The sequence below is a fragment of the Elgaria multicarinata genome, chromosome 9, assembly GCF_023053635.1.
Source record: "Elgaria multicarinata webbii isolate HBS135686 ecotype San Diego chromosome 9, rElgMul1.1.pri, whole genome shotgun sequence".
Classification (NCBI taxonomy): domain Eukaryota; kingdom Metazoa; phylum Chordata; class Lepidosauria; order Squamata; family Anguidae; genus Elgaria; species Elgaria multicarinata.
In genome coordinates, this window is record NC_086179.1 from 94,894,754 (window position 1) to 94,907,910 (window position 13,157).

Genomic DNA, 13,157 nt, shown 5'->3' on the forward strand with positions numbered 1-13,157 from the left:
AAGGATTTCAACATGTTACGTCAGCCTTCCCCAGCCTGGTCCCTTCCAGATGTATTGGACTACAACTCCCAGCATTCCCTAGCCGGCTTGGGGGTTGTAGTTGAACAGGGGCACCAGGTTGGCTGTGAGAGATTTACGCAACTGCTGTACCAATAGAACAGGGAGAGGCAGCAAATTGTTCAGGAAAGAAACCGCGGAGCTCAGGCAGGCAGGGAGGGAGGGAGTCTCACGCTGGTTTTTGTATAATATTGCTTTCAATCCTAGAAATGAAAACTCACCGTTTTCGTGTGTAATCAAGTCTACAACCTTTGATTTGGGGACGAGAGAAAGCATTGAATCCTACCTGTGCAAACCTGAGCATATTTACTCAGAACCAAGTCCCACTGAGTTCAGTTGGAATTACTCCGTAGTACAAGTGTTTAGGATTTAACGTTGTGTTGGAACTATCCCTAGTGTAGAAGATTGCATCCTCTCGGGCTACAATCATATGCTCACTTACGTGGGAGAAAATCCCATTAAACTCAACGCCTTGTAAATTACTTGTCCTAGGAGTTGCATCTTACATTGACATACTCGAGTGAAATGGCCCAAATATTCACGTTAATCCAGAGTTAGATATCACTCTGATTTATTTATTAAATGTTCTCCGAATAGAAAACGCCCTTCCATTCTCAGTTGTTGAAAATCCATGAGAACTCTGGGCAGGGCGCTTGCTGAAAGACCCCTCGGGTTAGATTCGGATTTCGTTGAACTATACCCAGCTTCTCGCTCGGTTCTCGCTTCTCCCAGCGCTAGACCGGTGCTACAGCCACTGACATTCCACACTGGGGGACGGGGGCGCGCTTCCGTTTACACGCACGACTCCTTTTGCTCCCAAAGAGTGGTTGGTGGAAATTTATCTGGGGGCAAATTACACTCGATATTCTACTTCGGGTCTGCCTAAGGCTGTATTCACCTGCTGCCCCTGTTGCAACGAATCTATTTTCTGTCGTTTTCCTTAAAAACGAAGCAAAAATATGAGAAATACTTCGATTTTGTGTAAAACGACCTGGGTACGTTGAGATGCCAGGTTTTTGTCTTGCGAAATCCCCTTCTAACTTTTGCCACCGAAAGACAGGTCATTTCCTCGCAGTTCTGCCCCTTTCCCAAATACACGTTGAAGGAATTGCAACAATTAGATATTTAAAGTCTCTTTTCCCTCCTAGTAGAGACAAAGAGGTCGCGTCTGTGAGGCTGGTGTCCTGCATGACTCCTGGAAAGACAAAGGTGTTGAAACGAAATACGGATTCGCATCACAATCCAGAGTGATCTTCAAAACGAAGCACGTGGAGGCGCTTTCAAGCTGCAGCATCCTATTTGAAAGCTCTATCTCGAAACCGAATCGGATCAAGCTCATCCCGTGTGGCACTATTTTCTGCCCCTTCCGAAAATAAGGCTTTTGCATCGCCTTCGGAAAGCTTGCCTAGACCTGCCTTTTGTTAATATTTTTGCTTAAAGTGTGCCTATCTATACGAGAGCAAACGAAATCCACCTTAGAAAGAAGACCTTCGAGCTCCCTCAATGGACCGCATCCCCACAAAACCGTTATCACGTGTCGCGGTGGTCGTTAGAAAGCGACATTTGTTTGACGAATATTTTTTTAAAAACCTAGAATGCCAGTTAGCATAAACATGCGGAGAGGGGTTTTTAAAGAAAAGATGCATCTTGGAAAAACGGTGAGATTTGTCAAGGCGCGCGGATTAAAAAAAGAGGCGTGAAATTTTCGTTCGTGGGTTGTAATCGGATCCGCCACTTCGCAGGCGAGCCCTGCGTGTTTCACCAAAGTGCTCCGAAGGGAGGGGGCTCCGAACCCCCCCAAGAGGCTTTTCCAGGCTGCAAATCTTGACGCGAGACGCTCTGAATTCCGCAGGAGCCTTCCTTTATGGTTCTGAATCAAACTTTTGTTCTTTTCCACGGGCAACAAGAGAACCGGAGTAAGGGGCTGCAGCCACGGCTTTCTCCTGGTTGGCTCAGAAGTCCACGCGATGATGGAAGTTCGGCGGGGCTGGCAGTTGCCTTCCTACGGACCCTTATGCGACGCGAGGCTCCACCGACCTCGGGTGGGCTTACTCTCGGGACACGTGCGTGGGGTCGGGTGGCACGCGCCTGGGCGCCAGCCCCAAAGCCTCTCAACCAACCTCCCGCCTCCACAGCCGTCTCCTCCCCAGGCTGCAGGAGCCTCTCTCCCTCGGCCTCGGCCCCGCGGGCGATGCCGAGATCACATTGACCCACCTCACAAAGTTGTTGTTAAGGGTCGCGGACAGAATTCGGTGAAGCGCGCCGCCGCGACTGCTACGGCAGGGCTCCGGGGTCCTAGCGGTCATTCTTTTAAGCCATCCTAATGGGTCGTTTTTGTGCACCCCAAAACGGTTGCCTGTTTTTAGGTCCAGAGTCAACATCCAGCAAATGTTGAATCCCCTCCTCAAAACCTCCTCGTAAAGGCTGCGGCTTCACACACACACTCACTCACACAAAACACACACAAAAACACACACACTCACACACACACAAAACATACACACTCTCTCTCTCTCACACACACACACACTCACACACACACACACCGGTTCCTCCTCCTCTCGTGAAACGAAGCCTCTGCAGGTCTCCCACAGTCCCCCCCCCCTCTTGCTCTTCTGGCCTCGCCCCGCCCTGCGCCCTCTCTTCCGCGATCCATTTTTCGACTGTAATCTCTTCGAGACAGGGACCTGTGCTTTTGCTCGCTGAGAACGCCAAAGAGAATTCTTATTGGTGTGTAGTGCTGATAGGAATATAAATGCAGGTGATGGTGATGATAGAAGGGACTCCCATCCGCATCCCACCCCCACCCCCACCCCGCTCTCTTCATCAACCTCGGGTCGCAACCAATGGCCAAGATGCAGCCCGCCCCCTTCCTAAAACAACCCTTTTATTCTTGCTGCGAATCCAAGAAGAGGGCGGAGGAGAGCAGATCCAGCCCTGGAAAGCGAGAAAAGCGTACCGGGAGCCGGGTGGGGTGGGGTGACGGCACCACAGCAGCGCGACCAAACCGCCTGCCCCCCTCCCCATCTCTGCGCGGCAAACGCCGGGAAAGGGCGCCCTTGCATTCAAAAGGAGATATGGTTTCAGGGGGCGCTTCCCAAAGGCCGATGAAAGAGGGGATAATTGCTTCTCTTCCCCCCCCCACCCCAGCCCGAGTCCATTTCACGCTCTATTGTCTGGGAAAAGTGAAGGAGCCTCCTCTCTCTCACAGGGCTGCGGAAGGGTCGGCTGGGCTCGCGCGCTCTCGGAACGCGTGGTCGGGCTCGGGCTTAGGCGATCGCCCGCGCGCTCGCTTCTGCCTTTCGTCCTGTACATTTGCCGTTACGGAAAGTGCCCGGGGCTGCTGTGAATGCTCCTTGTGGGCTGGCTTGGGGTCCTTGGTAAGAGCAACGCAAAGCAATCTGCCCCTCTATCTGGAGTCTCTCCGATCTTCTGTTTGCCACCAGCGCCACCAAAAGACCCCCACCCACCCTCTGGAAACAGAGACAGACAGACAGACATTGAGAAAGAAAGACTGAAATCTAGAAGAGAGAGACTCCGCCCTGTCTTGCAAAGAGATTTTTCTTAGCCCAGCCCCAGCCCCCATGTGACTCCTGCAGCAACTTGGTCATGGTAGCCCTGATATCTACAGCCTGATAGGAACTCTTTCTTCTCTTCTCTTCCCCACCTCCAACTGGGGGCTGCTTTACACATTATGGTTTTGAGTGCACACCTGAACAGGTAAACGGTGAATGCGAAAAAGGTAGGCATCTCCCCAGAAACAAGTACACTGCAGAGGCTGGTATGGCTGGCTGAAGGTTGTTCATCACCTGGTGGACTTCAAGGGAAGGTTTACATGTGTGAACGTATCACAGCGAAGAATTTCTGTATCACCTCACAGCACTTTAAATGCAAGCCTTTTGTCAGTTCGCACATTCAGCGACAAAAGCTGGTTCAGTCAGCAACAAAAGCTGTACATTATTTGATTTCTTGATACCTGATTGGGTTTCTTGAAAATTGGCAATAGGTTTTGATCTGTCTCCTTTGAAAAGTATTTTTTATTTATTTATATAGCACCATCAATGTACATGGTGCTGTACAGAGTAAAACAGTAAATCGCAAGACCCTGCTGCATAGGCTTACAATCTAATAAAATCATAGTAAAGCAATAAGGAGGGGAAGAGAATGTAAACAGGCACTGGTAGTGTGCCTGAGGTCATACAGATGTTCTTTTAGGGCTCATTCATACATATAGTGTCACCATTTGGTGTTAGAGTCAAATATACCAAGGGCCAAAACTATTGATTATGAGTTTATTAATATGTGCTAAAATTGTGTTGTATGGGCCCGACATTGGAAACATTCTTAAGTTTCACTGATTAAGTTCCAAGATTATTTAAAGGCTTATATATTGCTGGAAAATTAACAAATGCTGTTGACAGAATAGATATACAACAGACAAGGAAAGCCGCAGATTAAGGGGCAAAAGTTAGTGTCTTGGAATTCATACAGCCTAATAAGCATTCATTTTTTCATGTTTCTCTTTTCTCTATGTGAGCATGTTTCATTGTCTCTATAAAAATAAATAATAAAAGAACAAAAATTAAACAAACCAAGGGCTAGTTCAGACATTGCATATTCATCCCTCAAGTACTATAACATTGAAAGATGACTTGCTTTTGCAAAGAGAAACCTCTATAACTTTAAGATAATGCTCAATGGAGGCAGTTTACCCATTCAATTGCCAGTAATCATATGAAGATAAATCAAGTGTTGGACATGCAAATCTAGGTCAGCCTTCTATTTATCACCTGTTTCCCCACCAACACCACCAGATGTACTGTACCTGAAACTCTGGATAACACTTCATGCAACTATGGAAACTGACTATAGACCAAGAAAGCTTCTGGCAGAATAAACGTGTTAGTCTTTAAGGTGACAAAAGACATTTCACTGTGTGTGTGTATGTGTGTATATATATATATATATATTTGTTAGTGCAGCATATTCTCCTTGTATATCTCCCTCAACCTAAAATAGTCTCTGCCATGGCTAAGCAGTGGCTAATTTCAAGGTTAGAAGGTGGATCTTCTGCCAGGTAAGTGCCGGGATTTGTGCTGTCTGACCTCAAAAACTTGTTCCACTTCTTCCCAGGCCTAAATCAGAGACGCAAAGGAACTAGTAGCAGTGAGAAAAATATTCTGAATTCAGTAGGAGCCGGTACTTGCATGGCAGCAGCTGAATGCCTATGATGAACTCCATAAAACGGGGGGGGGGAGGCATTTGATGTCTGGCTTTGTAACACTTTGGAAATTCAAGTGTCTGGTATCACATTAGAAACCTACATCTCAGCCTCAACAACGTAACCGACTCTTAACAATTTCAAAACAGCAGCTTTGTTACAGCTTGTTCACAGAGTCAAGTGCAGGATCAATCAGAAACTTGCATGTATGAAAGGATGAACCATCCTAGAGATGGCATCACAGCTGGAACTGCTTTTGTTCACCATCTTTGCTGCTGGCGCACATGGAAATCATTTGCCATTAGTAGAGAGAGAAATTAGAGAACCAGCCTTCAGATGCTATCCCTGCTGCAGCCACTCAGCATAAAGAATTTCCAGTGGGAGGGAGAATCTCAATTATCTGTTTTGTATTGACTTCGTGCAATTCGATTTTGATTGTCATCGATTTTGAGAATACTCGTGGAGATGTTCTATATAAACCACAGAGTGCTTTGTCTTTCTCAATAGGGATGATCCACACATTCAGCTGCAAATCACCAAGGGTTGATAATCCAGTGATATGCAGGCATGTGTATCCATTTACCATGGTATGAAGCTGAATTAGGGAAGAGCATCCATCATTTTTATCTGGTGCCTTGAAGAATGTGATGAGGATGAGCAGGAAGGAATTTTGCCCCGGCCATTTCTTTTGTAATTGCAGACCCAGTTTTCGCAGCAGAGCAATACAAAGAACACATAAACCTAAAACTTTTTAATGGGGTTTTAATAATAAAAACAGAGTGGCACTAGCTACTAAAAGCTCAGTGGAGCAGTATTATGCTCACCAGCTGCCTAAAGAACACCGAAGGAGAAGCCAGCCTTACCAAGTCTCCCTGGAAAGGGAGTTCCATAACTGGGGGGCTGCCCTGTTATGAGTACCCATTAAAAGTCTCTGTTAGGAGTACCCACTAAGCTAGGGTGACCATATGGAAAGGGGGACAGGGCTCCTGTATCTTTACCAGTTGTATAGAAAAGGGAATTTCAGCAGGTGTCATTTATATATATGGAGAACCTGGTGAAATTCCCTCATCATCACCACAGTTAAAGCTGCAGGAGCTATACTAGATTTAAAAGAGGGCAGGGCTCCTGCAGCTTTAACTGTGGTGATGATGAGGGAATTTCACCAGGTTCTCCATATATATAAATGACACCTGCTGAAATTCCCTTTTCAATACAACTGTTAAAGATACAGGAGCCCTGTCCTCCTTTTCATATGGGGGTTGGACTCGATGGCCTTTTAGGCCCCTTCCAACTCTACTATTCTATGATTCTATGGTCACCCTAACTAACCTCTACTCTATAGGAATTGCGGCATGGTAGTCATAGTGATGCACTTTTATGCCCAACTGATTTCAGTGGGATATGTGAATAAGGCTACAATCCATACACACACTTACCCGGGTATAAATCTTATTGAATTAATGGAGTTTACTTGAGTAGGTATGCATGACATAACCTCCCTTACACAAATCAGTGGTACAATCTAATGCATCTTAAATTGCATTGATTTCAATAGGATTTACTCCCAAGTATAAAGAGTTCCCTGGAACCCAGTATGACTTACATCCAAACAAAAATAGGACCAGGTTGGATGGCTGACTTGGAAATAAGCCCAGTTGAAACAAATATGACTGACCTCTGGGTAAATATAGATAGGATCTGCCTGGAAAAGTATTTAAGAGGGAAGGGAATTGCTGGTTATGGGCTCTAGAGCTACAAAAGTGAAATAAGGTGAATGGTGATATACCTAAAGCATCTTTAATTCTAGGAGAACTTCCTTCTAGTTAAATAGGGTGACCATATGAAAAGGAGGACAGGGCTCCTGTATCTTTAACAGTTGGCTAGAGCAGGGAATTTCATCAGGTATCATTTGTATATATGGAGAACCTGGTGAAATTCCCTCTTCATCACAGCAGGAGGTATACTGGGCGGTTTTTGTGAACCGCCCAGAGAGCTTCGGCTATTGGGCGGTATAAAAAATGTAATAAATAAATAAATAATAATAAATAAATACTAGAGTGACCAGATTTAAAAGAGGGCAGGGCACCTGCAGCTTTAACTGCTGTGATGAAGAGGGAAAATCCCCAGATTCCCCATATATACAAATGACACCTGCTGAAATTTCCTTTTCAATACAACTGTTAAAGATACAGGAGCCCTGTCCTCCTTTTCATATGGTCACCCTAAGTTAAATCAACAACACCATACAGATAATTATTCCCATAATACTGCACTGAGTAGCCACAATAGTGTTGATGTGGCAGGAACCCTAGGATCTGAGACCTTTTTATTACATTAAGGTGGTAAGTAACTTTAGTTTTTAAAAAAATGGTGAAGGGGCAGACATAATAGAGGTTTATAAAATTATGCAAAGTATGGAGAGAGTTGATAGTGGCCCTGTTCAGAAGTCACCTTAAACCACATCTTTAACCACAGTGAATAAGGCAAAAAGCCTAGGACTCACTGTGGTTAAAGGTGTGGTAAAAGGTGTCTTCTGAACAGGTCCAGAGAGAGATTTCCCCCCCCCCTCTCTCCTGCTAGAACTTTGGGACATCCAATTGGCAGGAGATTCAGAGCAGACAAAAGGAAGTACTTCAGGCAGTTTGGCTAGTATAAAAACTGTCTAGTTTTTTACTTTAGTTTTCCACCTTCCAGGGAACCTGTGTGTTTCTCCTAATGATGGAGACCGTTCTGAGAAACTGCTGGATTGTATTCTTCAAAAATGGGGGATCAATTATTGTTTGTTTGTTTGTTTATTCATTGTTTCCATCAGTCTGGAGGGGTGCAACCTGAAACCATCACAGTACCTGGTAGAACCTAATTTGAATGTCTGGAGCCCCCTCCATCTCCCATTTCATCTTAAGGCTCAGAACATGCAGACTTCTTGACTTCCACACCAAGTCAGCCTTTTCTTCCTCCACCCCCCCCCCACCTGTTCACGAGATCTAGGAGGTGTGCATGGTTTGGTAAGGCTATCAACTAATAGAGATTTTGCAATTAATTCATCCTTCCAGATATGGTGATGACCTCAAGGTTAGATGTCAAGCCAGGGGGGTTGGTGGTACATTAACTGAGGATGGGTTGTTTTAATCGTGATGGCTCTATGGAACCCTCCAGGTCTAGAGTTCTCCGGGTATCATTCGGAGGGAAGCAACCAGGGGAGAAGGCACCTCACTGACCACGGTGAGAAAGATGACTGATCCACCGGCACTTATGTGTTGATGTTTGCAGCTAGTAGGTGCTTACATTGGTGTCTCTTAAAGGAAAACCTGGCACCTGGGTCATTTCTTGTTGGTCCTCCTGCTCTGCATTAGGTGCAACTAGACATAGCCAAAGGCAAGGGCTATGCGTTTTGCGTAGGCACCTGGCACTTTAATAAAACTTTTGCTAATATTGTTTACTTGGTTTCACCCTTGCCTTTGGCTATTTTTTACTCCCCCACGGGGTTTTCCTTGCTTTTGCACTTGCAACTAGACATAGGCCTAATCTACACCAAGCAGGATATTGCACTATGAAAGTGGTATGAAAGCGGTATATAAAAGGCAGGAGCCAAGCAGAATATAGCAGTATGAAAGCAGTATATGGTATGTGTCAATGGGCCCCAACAGTTGTCAGTGCACTTCAATACCACTCTAAAGCAGCAGTGTAGATCCTGCAGTGCACTTCAATACTGTTATAAAGCAGCAGTGTGGCTCCTGCCTTTTATATACTGCTTTCGTACCACTTTCATAGTGCAGGATCCTGCTAGGTGTAGATCTGGCCATCGCAGAAACTGGTGCACACAGTTTCTGTGTGCACAGTTTAAAGGCAAGCTCACTTTTGCTCTTTACCAAAAAGCCTGGCTCACCCATGCATGAGCAGTGCAATGCCAAGTGACACTTGTGTAGAATTGGCCATTCCCAGGTTTCCTAGCAGAGACAGAAAGTTCAGCCGATATCGCCTCAGACTCATTGGCGGACAGCCCTTCACGCATTCAGCTGCGACGAAGCTTCTGCGAAAATGGCCTCCTCTCAGAGAAGCTGCTGAAGTCTGCAATCCTGCCCAGCAAGCCCCGCTGAACAGGAGATCCTCCTCCTGAGAAGAACGTGCAGCGATGAGCTGCAGTTCTTGCAGCCCAGTCCCATGCAGGTCTTCTTAGAAGTAAGCCCCACCGAGGTTAAGGAGGCTCACTTCAGAGTAACTGTGCAGAGGGGTGCAGCCTGACTTTGGCATGGAGCCCCACAGTGTAAAGATGCGGAGGATCAGGGCCTCACTCTCAACAACCCCATTCAAGCCAACGAAAGAAACTTCCTTGCATCGCAATGGCCCAGCCTGGTAAGTCCAGTCGACTGGGCTGGGACTTAACTCTGAGGCAACGTGCAAATGTTTGCAGTGGTCTCGACTTTAGAATGAGGTACGAATCAGGAAGTCCCCGGCTGAGTTCGGACGACACGCTAATCAACGGTTGTTTCTCGTTCTGTTAATATTAATACCCCTCCCCCCAGTTGATTAGCGTGTCATCCGAACTCAGCCCCCAATTCTAATCTCACCTCTACCACTCATAGAGGCCAGGCAAGCCATTGTTTCAGAGTAAACCCAGGCAAACCACTGTGCTCCCCCCAAGAACAGTGCAGCCTGCCCTGCGACTGCAATTAAAGAGCTATTAAGACTGGCCTACCTTACAAATTTGTTGTAACATACTGCATAATGTATGCAAAGCCACTTTGGAATCCACTAAAACACATGGCACATGCTAAAACAGCCAGTGTCATACTGCCCTTATACGAATCTATAGTGCGACCACACTTAGAATACTGTGTGCAGTTCTGGTCACTTAAAAAAGGATATTAGAGGGCTGGAAAAAGTGCAGAAAAAGGCAACTAAAAGGATTAAGGGGCTGGAGCATCTCCCCTACGAGGAAAGGTTACACCAACTGGGATTGTTTAGCTTGGAAAAAAAGAGACTAAGGGGGGACATGATAGAGGGGTACAAAATTATGCATAGTATGGAGAATGTGGATAGGGAGACCTTTTTCTCCGTCTCTCAAAATACTAGAACCGAGGGTCATCCCATGAAACTGATTGGTGGGAGATCCAGGACAAATAAAATGAAGTACTTCTTCGCACAGCACATAATTAAATTATGGAACTCACTACCACAAGATGTAGTGATGGCCACCAATCTGGATGGCTTCAAAAGAGTGTTGGATAAATTCCTGGAAGAGAAGGCTATCCATGGCTCCTAGCCCTGATGGTTGTGTGCTATCTCCAGTATCCGAGGCAGTAAGCCTGTGTGCACCAGTTGCTGGGGAACATGGGCGGGAGGGTGCTGTGGCACCATGTCCTGCTTGTTCATCCCTGGCTGATGGCTGGTTGGCCACTGGGTGAACAGAGTGCTGGACTAGAATCATAGAATAGTAGAGTTGGAAGGGGTCTACAAGGCCCTCGAGTCCACCCCCCTGCTCAATGCAGGAATCCACCCTAAAGCATCCCTGACAGAGGGTTGTCCAGCTGTCTCTAGTGTGGGAGAGCCCCCAACCTCCCTAGACGGACCCCCGGCCTGATCCAGCATCAGGGCACTTCTGATGTTCTCAAATAATGATTCCTGTAGTCCTGGGCCTTCCAGCCCCACTGCAATTACATGCATGTACATCCATGTGCCCACTGCTACAGGCGTCAGCATCCGCACTGAAAGAGATCCGCGGTGGCTCTCGCCTCCCCCTTTCCCCGGCTCGCTCCTGTTTAAAGGGCCCGGGCTGGCAGATCGCGGCTCCCTCTGTCCCTCTCTGATCGAGAGCCGGAGAGAAAGGGAGGGAGGATAATCCCGCCGCTCTGCCCAAAAAGAGAGAGGAGAGAGAGAGGGCGGAGGCGAGGAGGGGGGGATGCAAGGCAGGGCGCTCGCCGCGTGCGGCTCAACAGGTAAGAACTCGGCTGGAGCGAAGGAATGTGGAAAGACAACTCGCGGCGGGCGCGCGGGCAGCCTCGAGCGGCAGGCCAGATTCGGCAGGGCGCAGACCGGGGAAGGCGGGGAGGGGGGGCAGCGGAGCCGCGGGAGCCCAGGGGGAGCCCGAGCTGCGCCGGCTCCTCGGGTGGCCCAGGCCGAGCAGCCCCGCCCGGCTGCCGCGGGGCCTGGCAGGAGAGGCCGGGAGGGCTCGGGCCGCAGCAGCAGGCCCCCTGGCCCTAGGCGGCTTTCGCTGGAACGCGCCCCGCTCCCACCCCCCGCCCCCGGCATTGGGCAGGTGGATGCCGGGGCGGAGGGAGGGAGGGAGGGAGTCTGCGGCTGGGGGCCGTCTAGGCCTGCCGGGGAGCAGCGGGAGGAGGGGAGCCGCCGCCGCCGCCGCCGCCCCGCACTTCCCTGGAGCAAGCGCCTGCCCGCCCGCCCGCCCGCCCGCCCGCCGTTCCAATCCACGCGGAGCTCTTCCAGTCCAGCGCTGCTTGCTCTGGCTGGCAGCCCTGGAAGGCTCTCCGCCGCCCCCACCCCTTTGGGTCGGGGCACCCACGCGCGCTGCCCCCTGCCGAGGGGCCGGGCTTGCAGGCCGGGCGCCTGGGCAGCCTCGACAGCCGCCGCCGCCCCTCCCCCGCGAGCCCAAGGGGCCCCGCGTGCCCGGGCAGGCGGCGAGCCCGGCGGCCCGGCCTCGAGGCCCGCGTGGGCGCGGCTGCCGAGGAGTCCTGCCCGCCCGGGCTCGCCGCCTGCCCGCCCTGGCCGAGGCCAACGCGGGCGCCGGCAGGGGAGGACGCGCCGCCGCCGCCGGAGTCCTGGGGCTCGAGGCGGCTCCCTGCGGGCAAGGCCTGCTGTCCCCGGGGCACGCTCCGCGCGCGAGGAAGCCCCGTCGGGGGAGGCGCGGCGTGGAGCGCGGGACGAAGCCGCGTTCGCCAGGGCGGCAGCCGGCAGCCTCCGCCAGGCCCGCTGCACGCCACGCAACAAAACCCCCGCAATGCCGGGACGTCGCTGTTGCTAAACGCGAGCGGGGGGAACTCTCGGCTGCCTCCGCCCGCCTGCAGCTGCACAACACCCAAACGTCTTCCCAAGCGCTGGGATCACATGACCTGCGCCTCCGAGCTTTAAAAATCGATCTTCCTCGGAGGCGATCGATGGGAGGGGTCGTGTCCACCAGCCCTTTGCCTCCACAGCAGCCGGGCGCAGAGCTGGGACATGGCAGGGAGCGTCCAGCCGGATCCCCCCTCCCTTCCCCCGACACCCCCAACCCCCCCTCACGCGATGCCCCCGTTTTACATTTGGTGACCAAAACCTTCCTGCAAGTTCACCATCGCTCTCTCCCAGATACGCTGGAGGGAAGAGAAGGACGCTTTGGAGCGCAATATGTTGCATTGTCGACACTGGAAAGCTCCCACACACACACCATTTCGCGCGCCCCCCCCCCCAAAAAAAAGCCGCACTGGAGACCGCCTGGTACTCACCCTAATTTGACATAGATGACTCCAAAGCAGAGAAACACGTAGAAAATCCACTTTCGGAAGTTTCTGTGCATGATCTAGGAGGGCATGGAGAGCTCCATATAAAATGAAACCGTGCGGGGGCCGAGGGGGCAGCAGAGCCGCTGGCGAGGGGGGGGGGTCTCCGCCGATCAAATCCCCGCGCGGGGAGTCGCGCTGAAGCCCCCGAGACCGCGGGTGAGCTCAGCGGCAGCGTCGCGTCAGTCGGTGTCCCCCAGAACCATGGTGGCCCCACAAACGCCCCCAAAGTGGGAGAAAACGAGAGCGGGGACCGGGGCGAGCTGCATGTTCGGAAGGCAGCCTTGGGACTTGCCAGCTACGGCCGTGATCGCCTGCCTCGCCGCAGCCTTGAAGTTCAATGCGTTTCTACTTGTTCTGACTTCTACAGGTAACACCACGTATCTTGC

The 13,157-nt window shown here is 50.3% G+C and overlaps 1 protein-coding gene across 1 annotated transcript in view; it reads right to left on the reverse strand.

The window, feature by feature from the left end:
• WNT7B (Wnt family member 7B) overlaps nt 1-12,795 on the reverse strand; it is a 158,745-nt gene extending 145,950 nt beyond the window's left edge. Inside the window, exon 1 of the mRNA XM_063134372.1 lies at nt 12,715-12,795. Coding sequence (XP_062990442.1) covers nt 12,715-12,785 — 71 coding nt within the window. The 5' untranslated portion in view covers nt 12,786-12,795. The remainder of the gene's footprint in view (nt 1-12,714) is intronic.
• Nucleotides 12,796-13,157: the final 362 nt, after the last annotated feature.